The sequence below is a fragment of the Poecilia reticulata genome, chromosome 16 (assembly GCF_904066995.2).
Source record: "Poecilia reticulata chromosome 16, P_reticulata-male-v2, whole genome shotgun sequence".
Classification (NCBI taxonomy): domain Eukaryota; kingdom Metazoa; phylum Chordata; class Actinopteri; order Cyprinodontiformes; family Poeciliidae; genus Poecilia; species Poecilia reticulata.
Window position 1 is genome coordinate 10,113,460 of NC_088845.1, and position 18,330 is coordinate 10,131,789.

Genomic DNA, 18,330 nt, shown 5'->3' on the forward strand with positions numbered 1-18,330 from the left:
GCTTAGTTTTAACACAGAGCAGAAATTTAAAAATGTTACAGTTGTTTTTTGATGTGATTGATTTAATGTGATTGTTCTAAGATGCATAGATTCAAATATTTTAAGTTGCTTAAAATTGTGATTTCAGATTTGTAAGAAATTGAACGTTTAATTTTGTAAACTATGAATCTTGTTTAATTGTTGTGTTAAATCTATGTTTTTGTGTTTTTTTTTCTTAGTGCTTTGTTCACAAATGCATCTCAGCAAATGAAAACCAATCTATGATTTCTTTTAAGTTCATTCATTTAAACAAACCTCTCTACCCCATTCCAGATTCTACCAAATCTGTCTTGGAACACATTGGGGAGGCGTTCTTTATGGGAAAAGGAGCCCAAAATCAAAATTCTGCTTAAGGCTCCACACGACCTTGGGCTAGCCCTGGTGGCAGTAATGGGTGAACAAGCAACACCTCACAGCCATCGCCTTGAGAGGATTGCAAAGTAAATCCTCTTAATGAGTCTGGAGGATTCACAAGGTATAGATGGTGGAGGGATCGTGTTCTTCCAGAGCCACCACACATAAACGTATCCAGGATATGGGCTCCAAGCGTTCCTTCTTCCACAACTAGAAACCGGGTTGCATATGTCCTCAGCAGAAAGCCGGCGGGGTTGTTGCTATGTGATCCAAAGTGATACTCCTTTCAGGTGAAACAAAGTTTTGCATTTCAGCTGGAAATCAATTTTCCTAGAGTCTGAAGGAAGAGTGATGAGGCACATAAACCAAGATGTCTGAGGTTCCATTGTCGTCTATTGTTGTTGGTTCACTGTGTTTCATCCATTTCAAAGTCAGAACATACATCTACATGTACTGTAAATTTTATAGCTCTGCACGCTTCCCTCTGCTGACAAGCTTTATGGAGATCCTGATTTCATTTTCAAGCATGAGCCGTTCCTTGCTCACTCTGCCAAAAGTACCAGCACTTGGTTTATTCGCCATAGTTTCACTGTGCTTGACTGGCCTGAGGAGCCATATGGACTATTGTCAAGATGAAGATGGAAAACATCAGACCTGACAATGCAACTGAAGTGAAGGCAGCTGTTAAAGAAATTTGGGCTTCGAAGTATTGAGTGAAGGTGCTTCACAGTAAATGGAGATACTTACATTTAGTGGATGTTTCTGCATTAAAGATTGTTTTATTTGCATTAAAAAACAATACAAATTAAAAAAAAAGGGCCAATAAGTTGCACAATTTTCCAGGCAACTTATTTTCGGAAATTTAAAAGCTGTGAGCAATAATTACCATAATGACCAAATAAAAAAATTGAAACATGAAACTCTAAGTGGAATGAATCTTTATATTAATTGAGTTAGATTTTTTTCTTATTAATTACTGTATCTAATTAGCTCTTAAATGATATTCTAATGCATTTAAGTGCAGTAGATTATTTTACAGCAAATGTCACTGCTGTCCAAAAAAAAAGCGGCACAATCCTAGAAGTGAAGCAACAATTCTGCTTCTAAAAACAATATTCAATCATATTAGTTGCTTATTCATCCACTGATTGCTTTTTTCATCAGCTTATTCAATCAGCTCTACGTGATATCAAATGAGAGTCGAAGTGGAAAACAAAAAGGTGTTCAGTCTGATTAAAAGCCTTTTCGAGACTAAAATAAAAAGCACAGATGGATACTGTCCTTTAAACTCACCTGGTAAATTCGTTTTTGTTTTGTTTTTTCTGATTTTGGTATGTTTTCAAATCTCTATCGTTTTGTGCCGCAAGCGATATTTTTGAGACACCTCCGCAAGAGGCAAGTACTTTCATTACAACAGCAGCACCACCATCAAAATGTGCCAAACTTGTCAGAGACATGCTGTCTGTTGTACAGACAGCGAAACACCTCAGCACCATTAATCTCAGCTCCAACTCGCCTCGTATTTGCTGCATAATCTGCACTCACCGGAGCCACACCGGCTCAGAATATAACAAATGTAGCCCGTGTTACATCTGTCACCTCCCTGGGACGTCTCACTTAGTCTCATCATTTTCCCCCCTCATCTCTCATAAGCACGGCTAATAAAATGTAAAGATGGGAGATAGTGCACCGCTGACTGAGTTTTATTAAGAACATAATGGCAATATCCCCGCTGTAATGATCTAAGACGCAGAGCGGGCCGTCCGAAGGAAGTGGGCATGACATCACAGGGGAAAAAGTCTGTTCTGCTTGCTTTATTTCATTATATTGGTTGAGCTCCCTTATTAGGGACGAAGGGGGGGGACAAAGCAGCTCTGCCTTTGATAAAGCAAAGCAATTTCAGCTGCTGTTATAGCGGCAAATTACAGTTGTACATCATGTAGCTCTCTCTCTCTCTCTCTCTCTCTCTTTTTTTTACTTCCTAAACTTCTCTCACGTTCTCCTTCTTCAGGTCTCTGTGTGCGAAAAGTCCTCGGTGTGGATGTTTATCTTCCTGTTGCCTGCACTGTGAAGCAGAAAGACTGGCAGAAGCAAGAGAGACAGTGGTTAGAACTGCAGACAACAGCCCCATCTACAGATACCGGGAGGTCAAGGTGTCACCATAGATTATATATTTTTCATATCTGGAATTTATCTTGATGGCATCTTCTTAATATGTGGTTCAGATATATTTAAAAAGGCATATTTTTACTGTGATGGTTAAAAAATAGTTTTTTTTTAGATGTTCAATAACCAAGTAAATGAATAAATGAATGAAAATGTTGTTTAAACGTGCGAAATCAAAAAGGGCAACAACAAAGTTGAAATATGAGGTTTTTTTTCATTTTGTTTTTTTTTTTATAAAACCTCTTATCCACTATTTTGTGTTCACAGTATTTAATTGACATTTTAATGGTGATTTGTATTTTATGCTTCCTTAACAGATTTTAAATATTACATCCGGAAACCAAAACTAACTCCCCGATTTCATATCTCACATACACCTCTCACAAAAACATGTGTACGTACAAACACCCGGATTAATAAATGAAAATACATACAGTTAACTTCAACATATTCTATGAGCTCACCCAATAATGCATCATTTTGGAAGTTCAACAAGACCAAATGTATAAATGTGATATGATGAACAATGTTCCAAGCTTGGAAAATCTCGTGGAGCATATTTCTATCCGTCATCTGAAAACAGTTTCTCACAGCTGTTGCTACAAGAAACGATTCAACTCCAACTCCTGTCAGCAAGTTTTACAAAGGTTCGGTCATTAATTGATGCATCCAAAGGTTGCAGAACTGGAGTTGCAAACTCCTACTCCAACAAACTACCTAGAGGGCACAGCAAACTTGGTGGTGGCAGCATCATGCTGTGGGGATGCAGGGAAAGTGAAGCTGGTCAGAGTTGATTGGAGGATGGATGGAACTAAATATAGTGAAAACCTGAAAGAAAATCTGTTAAAGGTTGCAAAAAATAAACTTGAAGCAGAATCCTAAACAGAGCTACAATGAAATAGTTCAAATTTAAATATTTTATATTTAGATGTAATCTCTATATTGTGCCAATTAAAAAAAAAATTCATTTCCTTTCATTCTGTGACTTTTAATAGAAGAACATAAAGTAAACCATGCACCTACCTTTTTCGCTCTTGCATTATTAAACATTTTAGGTCTTTCTTACAGCTTAAGTTGCCAAAACATTGCTACAATTTTGTTCTTGAAAGTAATATTTTATTTAAAAACAATAACAGTAATAGTCTTGTTTCTGTATCACTTAATCTTTGGCATATTTTGATTTGTACACTTATTCAAGATGTCACTTTAAAGCAAAGATATTCTTAGTTTTCTACTTTACAGAATGAACTACCTTCTGTTGTATATATATCCCTAACATTGTTGTTTAGAATAAACTTTTAATTTTTTACCACAACAAAAATTATGTATCTGCGAAATCATTTGAGACCCCCTACAAATGCCATAGATGCAGAGAGTGAAAAATTACACTGGTGAATAAATTTCACAACGCAAATCCAAATTATTTCACAGTATTTTTCTCTAATATTACAGAAAGAATGAAAAATACAGTCGGTAAATATCCCCAGTTTACATTTTTGAAGTACTTCATTAAGGTGCATCATTGGTCTTGTATTCAACCCAGGGATTTGAAAAAAAAAAAAAAAAACAGCTCGCATTGACCTTCAAATCATCATAAACACGACCCCGTCCCTTTAGCTGAATATGAAGTGACTTGCAGATCAACAAACCATCAGGCTGACAGCCCTAACCTATCTGCCATTAGCCTGTCGAGATACCACACTTTGCTTTAATTCACCATCTTTCAGAGTGTCACACTTTATATTCCCTGGCATGGTCGGGCTACATGCAGATGCATAATTTATCTCAAATTAGCGCCTATTTGAGTAAGCATCAAAGCAAGGCGGCTAAGGTTGGAGGAGAGCTTAAGGAACCGCAGGGAAACCATCGACAGGATTAATGCAGGAGATTTTTATAAGAAATTACTGGCTTAATGAAGTGGATAAAAAAGCTGTCAGTGTTTTATTGCATCTAAATTGTGTGGAAGTGGTGTTTAGCTGTCTCGCCTACATCCCACATAATGGGTCGTGACAGTAGCTGTGAGGCTTATTTAACTTAACTGGTGAATAACTTGCATGGCGAAGCTATTCACCGAGTTGTTTTTAGATGCACTACACCAGGGAGGGGAGTTGTTTCCCCCGTACTCCTCCTCATTTATTGTGATACCTCATCAGAAGAACAGTCAGCTGAAGAAAACTGATAATCAGCCGTTCTGTTGTGTGGAAAATTGTTTTTGTTGAAATTTTAATGCTATAGGAATAATAATTATTATTATTAATAAGGAAATTACAAAGCAGAATAAGGTAAATTTAGCATTTTTTATTATTGCCATAGTGAATATTCATAAGAGACTGTTATTTTAGACGCTTCCTAAATTACTGGTAATATCCAATAACTTATGACTGAGTTGCATAAGTAATTGCAGAGGTACAGAAACTCTTGCTTGAACTGGATCCCATTGGACAACAAAAAAATAAATAAAAGACTGAGCAGGAGGCATTTCAGCGGTCCTGCATCGCCATCTTGTGCCTGTCTGAAGTATTACCTTCCAAGATGAGGTCTACCCAAGTCTTCCAGCTGGTAAAACGATGCTGAGGGCCAGGTGCTCATTAAAGCTTCAATGTATAACTGTGACCAAATGCGGATTAGAGAAAATCCACAATAAACTCAAACTTGTGTAACTTCTTTGTTTTTTGATTATTCCACCATGACAAAAAATAAATAAAAATTGTTTCACTTTTAAGTGCATAAAGCTCCGAGATGAAATGCATTCGTCTTACAAAATTTCTATTTTATACATTGCTGTGAACTCTCCTGTCCCCGTTTTTCTGCCCCACATATTTTAGATAACCAAGATGGAGACCATATTTAAAGGATTATTTCATTTCTGACAGGGAAAGACTGTCCTAACCATCAAGGCATGATGTGGAAAAGGTTAACCACCCACTTATTAACTGCAATAAGGAAGCAGCCTAATACAGTTTGATTGGTTCTGTTGGTTCCAAATCTTTTAAAGTAATCGGTATCAAATAATGAAGGTTATTTTAGCCAATGTCTCTTAAACCAAAACATCTTTTTTCATTTTAAATGTAACAATTGAAGACATATAGATATAGGCAGACCTATAAATTATAAAAATGAAGAAATAAAAGAATGGGCATGATATTAAAATCAACTTTGATAATTTCTTCCTCTCGATATATATGCATCTTTTTATTTTTTTTCAATTCATTTTTATTTTTGATTACAATGAGCAGTGTTACGGCTGAGAACAATACAAGTTAACAACACACTGATGAACACATGCTTGGAATGGGATCTTGTTCTTGTGAACCCTTGTGATTAGAATTAAAACACAAAATATGAGTAAAAAAAATATCTGGGCATGTATTCGAAATTACAGGTTGAGACACATGCAAGTGTTAACCAGTTTATTTTAGAATATGAAAATCCTTTTCTGTTGCAATTGTGGTGTATTTTTTTAAAGAATCAATCATTTCTCACATTTTTTGGCAGTGCTTTAAACAAAAGCCAAACATCTTTTTAAAGCCATCACAATCCCAATAAAAAGTTGAATTTTTCAGCAGAGCATTACAGCAAAAAAAACAAAAAAAACCAAAAACAGATTTTAACTGATTGAGAAGCGTTTAATTATGCTGAGCTGCTGTTATCGAGATGAAGGCTGTAAACTTTGAGTAAAAGATGCTTTACTGCAAGAAGCCCAGAAGGGGATTAAATCAAAACCTTTAACTGAAATCCAAACACTCATACACAGATATCCACTCTCTCACAACGACATGGATAGATGGACAGCACAATCCCTTTTGAGTCTATTCACAACACCCGTTTCCCTTCACAAGTGAATCCAAAAAGTGAGTTTTGGGCAGCATTAGGTTAGGGGGCGGTGTGGAGTGAGGTAGGAAGAAGCTTGCGCTGCCGTCAAGCTCCATCTACCTAAGGCCAACTCTGAACGTGTGCGTGCGTTAGGACTAGCAGTTCACATCCACAGTCTTTTTTTTTTTTTCAGCACAGAAATGATCGGGTTCGTCACTACACAGGATGAGGACGTCACAATTTGTCCAGCAGAGGTCAGACAGTGTTGTTATTTTCCTTCCTCCTTGAATCGTCCGCGTAAAAACAACCAGCAGCTCAGTGTTGCAGCCAAAGACTGTTTTAGGAAATCAGAGGGAAAAATGCTGAACCTGTTCCAATCCAGGTGCGGTTTCTCCACTTCGACACAGCCAACACAGGGCTTTACATTCACCTAAAGCAGATGCCTCCGTCCGTGCGTCGCTGCTGCTTCCTTCCTCGAGGCATCCATCACTGCTTTAGGTGCTGGGAGATAGGGGATGCGACTGGAGCGCCAGAATCGTAGTCTCTCCTCCACAGACTCCCCCATCTTTCCTTGTTCCTACCTCCATTTTTCAAGTTTTTATCTATTCTTTGTTATTGAAGCAGCAGTGTTTACAAGGTGTTGCGCGGCGTGCCGTTCAATGCGACCGCCTTGTTGCAGGGGGAGCCAACCGCCTGCGAGCCTAAAGGACGCTGAGCGGAAACTCCGACTTCAAATACTTCGTGGATGGCCTTCCGGAAACAATGGAAGTTGTAGTCTATTAATCCTGCGGATATAATAAAATAAAAATAAAAAAAAACACGTATTCAGCATATGTGCATGAATTGAGAAGTTTCTAAATACAAACAACTGAGATCACCCAGGCAGGACCCTCAGTTTTAAGTATGGTTGATGCATAAATACAAAAAATAAATAAAATAAATTACAGTGGAGTTTAGTTTTTTGTCAGCTTTAAATATGGGGCCAGGAAAATCCAAAGACTGCAAGAAGGATGAAGAACTGAGAGATTCCAGGATCAGATCAGTACATGGATGGACAGACAGACAGATGGATAAACATACAGACTGAAAGCTTGAGGGGTAGAAAGAGAAACTGACGAACAGATGAATAGATGGAGATACAAACTGACAGATGGACGGACGGATAGATGGATAGCAATTTATTTTTATAAAGCGTGACACTTAAAATTGCCTTTGAATTCATTTGAGTTGATTCTTCATCACACTGATGATGGAACATAGTCCATCTCCCCTTATCCAATAAGAAACTCTCTACTATTTAAAACACTATGAGAATCTTGTCATTTGCAGAATAGTCTCACAAGTCACAACTTTTAGTAGAAGTCCACACCGCTCACAACCAGAAGGAATGTTTTTTTTAGTTTCCACAGCAAGATAAAAACACCCTTGCAACAACAGAGCATTGCTTTGGCAAAAACTTGCAAAATTCATCGAGTGCAGAAAGTATCAAGGATATCAAAGGATGTCCAAGTTTTTTTTTTTCGTAGTAAATTTTAGGCTTGGACTTTAAATTTTCTCCTCTTTAACAAATTTGTCAGGCAGAGCATGAATTACTTACCAAATGTCATCAAACCAGAAAGAGATTTTTCATACATGTCTCTCATCCTGAATCTAATTTTTTAAAAACATTTATTGACCAGGATCACTGTCCACCTCCTGTTAATGTGTGGAAACGTTTTGGTTCTAGCGTACGTCTGTGTTGGTGCAGGTTTACCTTTACGCTCGAAGCTCTCCTCCCTCAGGATGCAGACCAAAGCGAGGAACTTTGTGACCTCTTTAAGGTACAGCACAGTTGTGTTGTTGAGCTTGATGATCGCCATGGACTCCTTGTCGTAGGCGCTGCCGCTGCCATCCTCCCTCAGACTAGTGCAGCATGAAGACAGCAGTGTAAATTTAAGAGCTGAGGAATTTACTGCAGCTCTTTTATGAGGTCATTTTTATCCATTACCAAGTTATTATAAAACAAAACATTCATGAGCCCCCACACATACGTCTTGAGGTGTTCAACATACCCGTATATACAAGAGACATCAATCACCACATCGATCATATCACAGCACAGTTCGTAGGACTGCATATCTACAGGCGAGCTGTCTGTGGCGATGTAGATCTTGCTGACCACGTCGAACAGAAAGGCCTTCTCGATCCCTGAATTCTGGCAGGAACAAAGAACGAAAGATGACAAAACATGAAGAGGGTATAAAAAAAGAAAAGAAATGTCATCATGTGGACATTTATAATGAGAGTACCATCATTAAAAAATAAGTTAATTCTTCTACTAGTCCAGTGGTTTTCAAAACAGATAACCAAGGAAAACCAAAAAACAAAGAAGGATAAAGCTCATCAAATCCAGCAGTCGCATAAAGAGAGCTCATATGTTGCTACATGGACAAATCCTTTAGTGTTTTATTACCTCACATCTTTAGTAGAAGATAATCAGCTGTTAATAGGAATGACCCGGTAACAGAAATCAGCTGATTTTCAGTTGTTATTTTTTTTTCCTAATCAGTGAATGTGTCACACTCCTTAGTGTGGAGGTTGCTATTGAGTGAAGAGGATTAAAACTTAGCTTTTTTTTTTTTCTGCTTCCCCCAACCCCACACAATTCTACCCCAATTCAATTTCATCAAAACAATTAAAGTACATAGCTATGGAATATCATTGTATTCATTTAATTAGTATAATGATTATGGATATAAACACAAAAATTCTCAAATAACCACATATCCTTACAGAAGATTTTTATCTGAGGCAGGACATAATTAGAGTATAGTTGCTATGCAACTTCTTGTTTTGTTTTTTGTTGTTGTTTTTTCCCCATGTACGTCATCTGTAATGAAATATTTGAAAAAAGAAAATGAGGGAGAAAAAAAAAAACTTCCTAAAACATTGGAAAGACTAAACCTGCAAATGTATAAACGGACCAAGAGGCAAGATGACCAGCAACCCTTTATGTACTCTGTTTTAACTTACATCTAGCTAAAACAAACCAATCACTTAAAGTATATTTGTGTTTATAGCTCATCATTTCAGGACAAAATATTGATATACATGTCCTAAAAAAAAAAACCTCAGAGGTTTTGCACAGTCATATCCTCAGGATCAGCTGTGACCTGCATCAAGAAGAATGCCTCACTTAAATCACAACCAGGGACACCGGAGAGAGTTGGCCGTTTTCTACTTACAGAAATGAAGATATTTAAGAGGTTCTCCAAGGTGGGCAGCTGGGGGATGAGCTTCTGTACCACTTTACTGAAGGCCTCAAAGATGGAGTGGTCATAAATACTTGTCAAATAGAAGCTGGATGAAATGGGCATAAAGGAAACCAATAAGCCGTTAGTCTTGAGTCACTTCCTTGATTAATGATTAAATAACCACTTAGGAAAGAAATTACAAGATCACGAGAAAACAGATAAATGACAGAATTTCAAGCTGATAAGAGACAGATAGTACAATGAACTGCAAAATGAATGGGTTTTAGTGACAGAAATATAAAAATAAAAGCTTTATTTCCATGAGGAAGTGGTGGTTTGATCCAAAGAGAGTTTTCAGCAACCACTGCAAAGAAGTGTAATTTTACCGAGCAGAGCAGTTGAGAAACAACCAGAGACCTTTTTGCTCCATCATATATCCAGAACGGATCTGGCCGTCTAAAAGAAATAAAACAATCTTACCCAACATAAAACACACTGCTGCCTATGTCACCAGGGCTCCAAAATGATCTGAAAGGCTGCTGCAGAGCCGACCACAGCCAGATGAAATAAATAAAATCAAATAGTTGTTCTCTTTTAGCGATGTTTTATTGTGGTCGTTTTATTTATAGAGCTCAAACAATAATTTAGAAATAATATGAAGCAATTTTTTTTTTTAAATTGGATAAATTATTTCAGTGTTAAAAAAAAAAAAAAAAAAATTCCTTCCCTTTTATTTCCACTGATCATTCCCAAAAGGGAAAATAAATAAATGAAATCACACAACACAACCAATACTCAGTTTATTTTAAACAAAGACAAATATAATCATGTCATTAATAATTTCTTTTTTGAGGTTCTAATGCAAGTCAAAATACATCCCGTAAAAATAGAACGCCACATCAGACAGACGTTTTGTTTGTACATGTAAACTATGAGCCTGCTGTGGCAGTGCAACAGTATCTGACGCATGAGTCAGTGTCACTTCATTAGAAGAGCAAAGAGGAATTTGATAAGAATAGCGGCGTAAAACCTTATCACTGCACCTCAGTCAGGTTTCACACCATGCCATACACCTATAAGTTTTAAAATTATATTGATTTGACAGTTGAATCAGGAAATGTTTCACTACTTTTTATCAGCAGCCTTTGGTACTGTGGATCTTTAAATTCTGGCATCATGTGCATTGGTATTAAAAAATATAACATTGTCCTGGTTTATATTAGAGTTTTTCCTGGTCGTTTCTCTACTGTGGGCCCCCTCTACATTGGGGTCCCTCAGAGATCCACACTGGGCCCACTGCTGTTTATCTTGTATTTGTTGCCACCGGCGCCTCTTTTAGGAAGCACAATGTTCCTTTTCATAGCATTTTGCTTATTCTTTTAGACTGTATGTGTTAAATGGCTGTATTGTGAAGCACTCTAGTCAGCTGGTGTTTATAGATTTGCAAAGTGAAAAACTTGACCGTGTTGAATGATTGAGTAAAGTACGAAATGACATAAGAATCCACAGTCCTACACATACAGTACACATCGTACTTTAGACCTGTTCAAAAAGAAGCTAGCTTTGACTCAAAATAAGTCATTGTGTTTGTGGCAACATGTGATTGTGGTTGCCACTACTTCCAGACCACAAACCAAGATGAACACAATAGTTCAAACCTTTAAGCTGAAAAAAAAAATGAAGAAGCAGGTCACGTTTGTCTGACGCGAGTCGAGCTCACGTGGAGAGAAATTACTACAAGCATCAAAACTTTTATGGACTAGAGTGTCTATAAAAAGTATTCAACACCTTAGATGTTTTACTCCTTTTACAAATCAATCATGATCAGCATAATTTGGATGTTTTTATAAAGAATACAAAAAAAGCTTTAATGTCAAATAAAGGTCCAGTCAATTGATGCTATGTACTATGCTGTGAAAATTATTTACCCCTTTAATCTTTTTGATCTTAAATGTTTTGGTTTTTCATATTTTTATATGTGAAATGATAATTTAGTTATAATAAGGGCAAAAAATGCTGTCTAAACCATCCTTCACCATCCATTATTTATGCTTTTCAAAACAATAAATGTCTCCATGGGGAATTGTAGGGTTCAGACTCACATTTGCCAAAAAACCCAAAAACAAAATAATAAAAAAATAAAACCTTCCAGATGATTGCCATAGATTTTGAGAAAATATTCTGGGGATTGATGAGAGAAAAACGTAACTTTTTGGAAGGTGTGCACCCCGTTACATCCGGCTTAAAACTAGTACATCGTTTCAGAAAGAGAACTTTATACTGACAGTCAAGGAAAGCGGTGTCAGTATAACGCAGTGGTCTGCTTTGATGATCCAAGATCTAAATGAGATGCAGATCCATGAATTCTGCTCTCCATAAGATTTTGAAGGAGAATCTCTGACCATAGTGTGTCACTTAAAGGTCAAACATAGTTTAGTGATTCTGCAGGACAGTGATCCACAGCAGACTGACATTTTTTAAGGATTCCCGTTGGTCACGGGATTTCCCCAGGACTCCCCCTGGGTTTCCCCCAGGACTCCCACAGGATGGGACTAAACTTTACTGTTAATCATTTAAGAGGATCAAAAGTTAACAGGAGCAGACAAGAGTGGAAACCAGCCAAGAGACAAAATCACGATGACGACAAATGACACATAGGACAGGCATCGTCAATTTGTTTTTTAATAAGCCTACCCTTTATTTACGGCATTTTTACCTTAAATAAAGTCACCATTTAAAAACTGCATTTTGTATTTAGTTGTTTCTGTCTGACATTTAAATAATTTTTTCAGCACTGCTCAGTGAAGAAAAGACTCTCAATACCCTCTTTGCGATGGAGCAATAGTTATATGGAAGTGTGGAAAGAGAGGGTCAACTGCACTCGACTGAATCTTTCAGATATATTCTAATTAATTATTTTAGTTTAATCCTTTACTAATGTCAAGCAGCCACTTTGCTTGCGTAACAAATATTAAATCAGATTTACCTAAGATGCAGCTTCTCTAAACTTGCATCCGCCAGATCGTCGTTGGCTCTCTGATGGATGTCTCTCTGCGTTTCAATCTTGTGATCGTCCGAAAGGCCATCCACTTTGTGAATAAACACCTCAAAGTTGATCTCTGGATTGACCCTGTAGGCCCGTGACACGGTGAGATGGAGCCGTCCCAGAGCCTCCATGTAATCATCCTGCAGTGGAGGATTTGTGGTTTTAATAATGAGTTTGCACAAACAGAAAGTCGGTCGCAGCATAGCATGAAGACGAGAAAGAAAGGAACATAAAGGCCAAAACAGGTTTAATTAAAGATGTCTGATGAATTCCAAGTTAGAATACAACAGACATACAATGTTATAATATAAACTGTTTTATGCAGCACACCATACTGTAAGGAGCTGTGTGTTGCAGCTTCTGTCATAAAGGTAGCTTTCAACCTAATAAGCATGTTTCACCAGGTTGTAAAACATGAAGAAATACACTTCTGCACTCTTTCGTGAACATCAAGAGGAAAACTGATCTGCTCCAGTAAAAACAGCTGAAACAGATTGAATTGGATGCACCTCGACCACAAACAAACCCTGAAATCCGATCAGCTTCTGCTTTTAATGGAGAAGAGATCAGTACTTGAAAGCATTTTGAGTCATGTGGACCGCACGCTCTAAGAGCCCATTTGTTGCTGGTAATAAGCTTCTCGTAAACATTAACTGCAAGAATGACATAGTATTTTTTTTATTTTCAATAAGTAGAAAAAAAAAAAAAAGATGACAATGACTCAGATTTTCTTTGTTGATTTTACTGAATTAAATAGCTGCTCATAGCAAACCCCAAAAGGAAAAAAAATGAAATGAAATTCAACATCCTGTTTGTTCCTCACCTGAGCATCGATGACAAATATCAGCGCTCCGGTTCCTCTGAAGATCATCTCGTAGTCAAAAGTGGGGTCGAGAAAGTCCACCTGGCCAGGGAAGTCCCAGATCTGGAAGTTAACAAAGGAGCTGCTGGAGATGTCATCCTTGTAGATCTTGTTGGTGCTCTCCAAAAACAATGTCTCATTGGGGGACATTTTGTGGAACACCACCTGAAATGACAGTCATGTCTGTAATTTAGCAGAACGAACGCAAACAGCTTGTTTCACTTGTGTAAAACACAAAGTCTTGTAACATCTGCGAAAATTACTGCTGACAGTTTGATTACTTACGCTTAATCAAATGGAGAGCGACAAATTAGCCAAGATACGTCAGAGCTAAAATATAAAAGTTGTTCAGTTTGGTAATTTGGCACTTTTAAAAAGGCAGTTTGCAACACGGACAAAAACAGAAAACAAGGAAGTTCAAACTTCAATAGAGCTCCAGCATCTACTCAGCACTAGCTGCAATCATTAGAAGAGCATGAGGTTGTAATCAAAATGTCAATATTGTGCTCTCTCCACAGCTTGGCTGTATAATGCTGAATCATCATGTTTGGTTAGCTTTAATCAAATCTGTTCATTTATTCATGTCTGATTCTTGTATTCAGTATTCCTCTAACAACTAAGAAATAAAGAAACTTGCTACTTTACTCGTTACAAGTGTAAAGTAAACTTGTTATTTTACAACAATTATTGTTGTAAAAAAAAATCATTATTTTCACCAATTATTTAAATTCCTCCCCATACTTGCAATTTTTAAAACTTGTTGTAAAATAAATTGATTAGATTTATATACATTTTATATTCTATGATATACATGTATTATATTATATAGGCAAATGTAATGTACAGTCTTTCTGGACATGTCATTGTTGAACTCGTCTTTGAGGATTCAAAAGTGTGTCTGATATTATTCTACTTTTGAAGGGAGCATAAAACTGTTTTACAAAGTCGATTTTTTTAGTGAGTAAAATTGTATGAATTTCTTTTAATACCAAGCAAATTTGTATGTGACAACACATTTGGCTTTGGTTCCACTTTTTGACAAAGAAAAGGCTATTGGAGCCATAAACTTTTTATTTTTATTTCACCGTTTCACCAACCTGTAGTTGCTAATTCTTTGGTTTACAATTTTAAAAAAGAAAAACCTAGAAAATTTACAAACTAAAAAATGACCAAAAATTAGCTTACTTTTTTATTCAACAAAATAAAATGACAGAATAAAAATGTTTAAAAAGCATAAAAGATTTTATGAATCCGTGTTTAGATTTTTTTTTCTCCCTATTAATTGAAATAAAAGTTTTTTTTAAGTCCTCAAATAGTTGAGAACCACAGGCATAATACCTGAAAATGTTCACAAAACAGCAAGTTTATATCCATTGGTTCACTTATGACACTCAAGATTGATTTGAGAAATTTATGTAAAAAGTTACATATCGCTTTTAAAGACTGATATGGTACAAGATTGAAAAAATTTTCTGTAAAACTTCCAATTTTAAGCATTAATTCATGTTTTTCCAAGCAAAACTACTAACTGCATTTTGACTCGATTCAGGCACAAAGCTATCATTTGAGCGTCACATGTCAAACAAAAGGGAAAAAAGGTCAGAAAACTGCAGACTTGCTCATGCTCATCTGACGCAAGACGCCACTGCACTCAGCATTTTTCAGTTACATGCTTCAGAGGCAGATAGTAAGATAATAGCTGTCAACTGGTTAGGTATTAATCAAAGCTTTGACCAAACGAAGCCTGTAAAGCAAAGAAAAAAAAAACAGACAGCAATTTCTTAATGGATACAAAGTATTGCTCCACAGCTGCCATTTTGATTCAAAGACCAAAGGCCAACTAGCAAGCAAGCAAAAAGCCAAATCACATGCTCTCCAAAGGCCTCCAATAATCTCCTACTGGGAGCTGTGTGGATTAGAAAGGAAAAATTTACTTTTACTTTTATGTCTTTGCACTCTCAAATCACGTTGAATTTTAACATAAATAATGAATTATCACAGACGGAACAGCGGCTTCTTATCAATTATTCAAACACAGCATCAAGCTAAAGCAAGACTTTAGGAATCACATTGTAACACAATCCAGTTTCAGAGTTATTTTTTGTTTTCTGCCAATCAGAAAAAAAGGTGGCCGACACCTTCAACTGTAAACAAAACTGGGTTTTTTTCTAATATGTGATTTCATGTAATCATACTATATCACACAGAGTGGAGTAAAGCAAGTTTGAACGCTGAATGGAGGTGGTTGAAATCTCAAAATCAGTCAAGAGGAATTTAACCCAGTTCATATACAAACATATACAAGAGACACGTTTAATAAGTACTAAGAGGGGGTCTACCCTTTGTTCTTTTCTCGCTTGAGCTTTGCTCTTTTTCACATCACAACTGCAAACTTTTATTTATTTCAACAGGATCTTACGTGACAGGTCAGGCAACGTTAAAAAGTACAGTTTGCCAAAAGTCATGTAGGGAACAATGCAAACATGGAAGAAGGTGCTCTGCTCAGGTGTGACCAAAATTACATTTTTTGCCCACATATAAAGTAGAAATTATCACTATGAAAACAACATCCCCTCTTTAAACCATGGTGGGGACAGCATTATGCTGTGTGGATGATTTTCTTCAACAGAGCCAGGGAAAGTGGTCAAAGTTGAAATCCTGGAGAAAAAAAAACATTAAAAGCTGCACTTCAGACTGGAGTGGAGGTTTAATTTCCAACTGATCTACAAGTATTTCTATGTGTTAGATTATCCTAGACAACTTTGAGACCTAAATCTAGTTGGGAATGTTTTTTTGTAACTTGAAACTGTATGTACGCAAATTATTTCAGTGCAATCTGAATCAGCTCTAGCTATTTTGCAAAGAAGAATGGGCAACATTTATCATCTCAAACTGGTTCAGACATACCCAGAAATACTTCCAGTTGTAATTTAACCAGATCAATCAATCAACTTTTACTTATAACGCACATTCCAGCAACAAGGCATTTCAAGGCATCATAAAAACACAAAAAAGTCATGCAATATAGAATCAACCATCGAAACATTACATTAAGTCAAGTGCTATCGTTGAGTTTTTAATCGATTATGCTTTAAAGACAACTCCAAACAGGTGAAGTTGCCTTGGAAATTGCTCACCTAATTTACTAATTGGGTGAGCTACTGATTATAATTGGTCACAATGCGTTTTATTTAGGGACGTCAGAGTAGAGGAACTGAATACATTTTAGGATGCATTTGCATTTTGTGTTGCTCTAACACACAAAACTCAGATAAAATACACTGAAGTTTGTGGTTTTGATGAGACAAAGAGTGAAGTAGAAAAAAAAAACAAAAAGAAAACTTTAGAGTGTGCGAATAATCTCGCCTGTCTCCTGACTCCAGCGGTGAAACATTGATTTAAAACAAAAGGTAAAGGTGTGGTCAGTTTGCTACCGAGTCTTTGGCATGTGACATACTACTTGTCCTCATCTCATCGACTGCCTCTGTCCACCTGGTTAATAATTACCAGCCGCAGCTTTCTGGCCATCAGCTTGCTGTAACAATCCTTGTAGTTGCACACATTAGATTCACTGATCACAATTATCATTAGCGACATGCTAAACTAAGTTGCTAGCTATTTTAACTGAGAGAAGCAAATGAAAGCGGCCCCTAGCCTCGCAATGCTAACACTTTCAAAAAAAACAGGATATCTCTCCCCACCTTCTGTATGGATGACTTGCCGCTTCGCCTCAAACCCATGAGCAGGATCCTCGGCTTGCTGTCTGACGGAGACGAGCTGTCCTCGATATCGGGCTCCTCTTCACCATAACCGAAATCTTTGGGGAACGAGTCCGAAACCCCGTAGCTGTCAGCCAGCTGTTCCACCTCGTACTGAATCGACATTTTGACCTAACAACGGTCGCTTCCGCTGTTTGCGCCGACTCTAAATATATCTAAACACAGTTGTGTTTGTCACCAGACGCTATAAACCTGTCTTGTTATGAAAACAGGTAGTCAATATCGTATTAGCCTCTTGAAAACACAGTGCATGATGATCCCACACATTTCCTTAGGATTTCCTCTTAGCTGAAAAAAAAAATGCTGATCGTCCCGCCTTTTGATTCTGATTCGTTGTTTGGATTACATCTCAAACAATGATTGGCTGGTGATCCTGTCAGTCTTTTGAGGTTTTTCACTGTCACCTGACTAGTACCCAGACTTGTTTTGTGAACTAAACCATAGGAAACAAAATAGTTGCTTTTGCAGAATTGAACAACTTAAACCAAATCCCGTTGACCAAACCTAGTTAAACCGTGTTTTATGGTTTTTATTTGTTATTTCGCAAGAGTAAATATTTATTGAAAGTTATAAAATACTACTAAACAGAAACCGATATGTATTTATCAAACTACCAGCAGATGGGGACAGACACACGCGTCAGTAATTCAACACTTTCAAAGTCTATCTAAAATGTAGGAAATATCATAATTAAAATATTTTATATTTATTCCAGAGAAAATTTGTTTTAAGATAGCATAGGATGTAAAGATATACGTTGCGATTTCATCAATAAATAAGAAAGAAAGAAAGAAAGAAAGAAAGAAAGAAAGAAAGAAAGAAAGAAAGAAAGAAAGAAGGAAAAATAATTTTGTTCATATGTTATTTTATTTGCTTCTTACATTGATCAGATTAAGTGGGGTTTTATTTAGTTACTTATTTTCTTTTTCTATTCTCTTATTTTTTAGTTTAATCTATAATGACTTGTTTGTGCTGTGATAGAAGTTCAATTTGTATGTTTTAGAAATGTAATGTTTTTATTTTTGTTATGATTTTATT

The 18,330-nt window shown here is 36.7% G+C and overlaps 1 protein-coding gene across 1 annotated transcript; it reads right to left on the reverse strand.

The window, feature by feature from the left end:
• Positions 1-5,954: 5,954 nt before the first annotated feature.
• rragca (Ras-related GTP binding Ca) lies at positions 5,955-17,614 on the reverse strand. Its single transcript, XM_008431088.3, has 7 exons — positions 17,215-17,614; positions 13,475-13,678; positions 12,592-12,791; positions 9,597-9,711; positions 8,424-8,566; positions 8,126-8,274; positions 5,955-7,157 (listed from the first exon to the last, which is right to left on the reverse strand). The coding sequence occupies exons 1-7, from the start codon at positions 17,395-17,397 to the stop codon at positions 7,003-7,005; spliced, it is 1,149 nt and encodes a 382-aa protein (XP_008429310.1). The 5' UTR covers positions 17,398-17,614; the 3' UTR covers positions 5,955-7,002.
• Positions 17,615-18,330: the final 716 nt, after the last annotated feature.

Excerpts from the sequence above, each read along its gene's own strand:
- rragca (XM_008431088.3), bottom strand. The coding sequence starts at position 17,397 with ATGTCGATTCAGTACGAGGTGGAACAGCTGGCTGACAGCTACGGGGTT. Across the intron at positions 9,712-12,591 it reads TTAGAGAAGCTGCATCTTAG|CTTCTATTTGACAAGTATTT; the intron begins GTAAATCTGATT and ends CATTTCATCCAG. Across the intron at positions 7,158-8,125 it reads GGAGAGCTTCGAGCGTAAAG|GATTAATAGACTACAACTTC; the intron begins GTAAACCTGCAC and ends TTATATCCGCAG.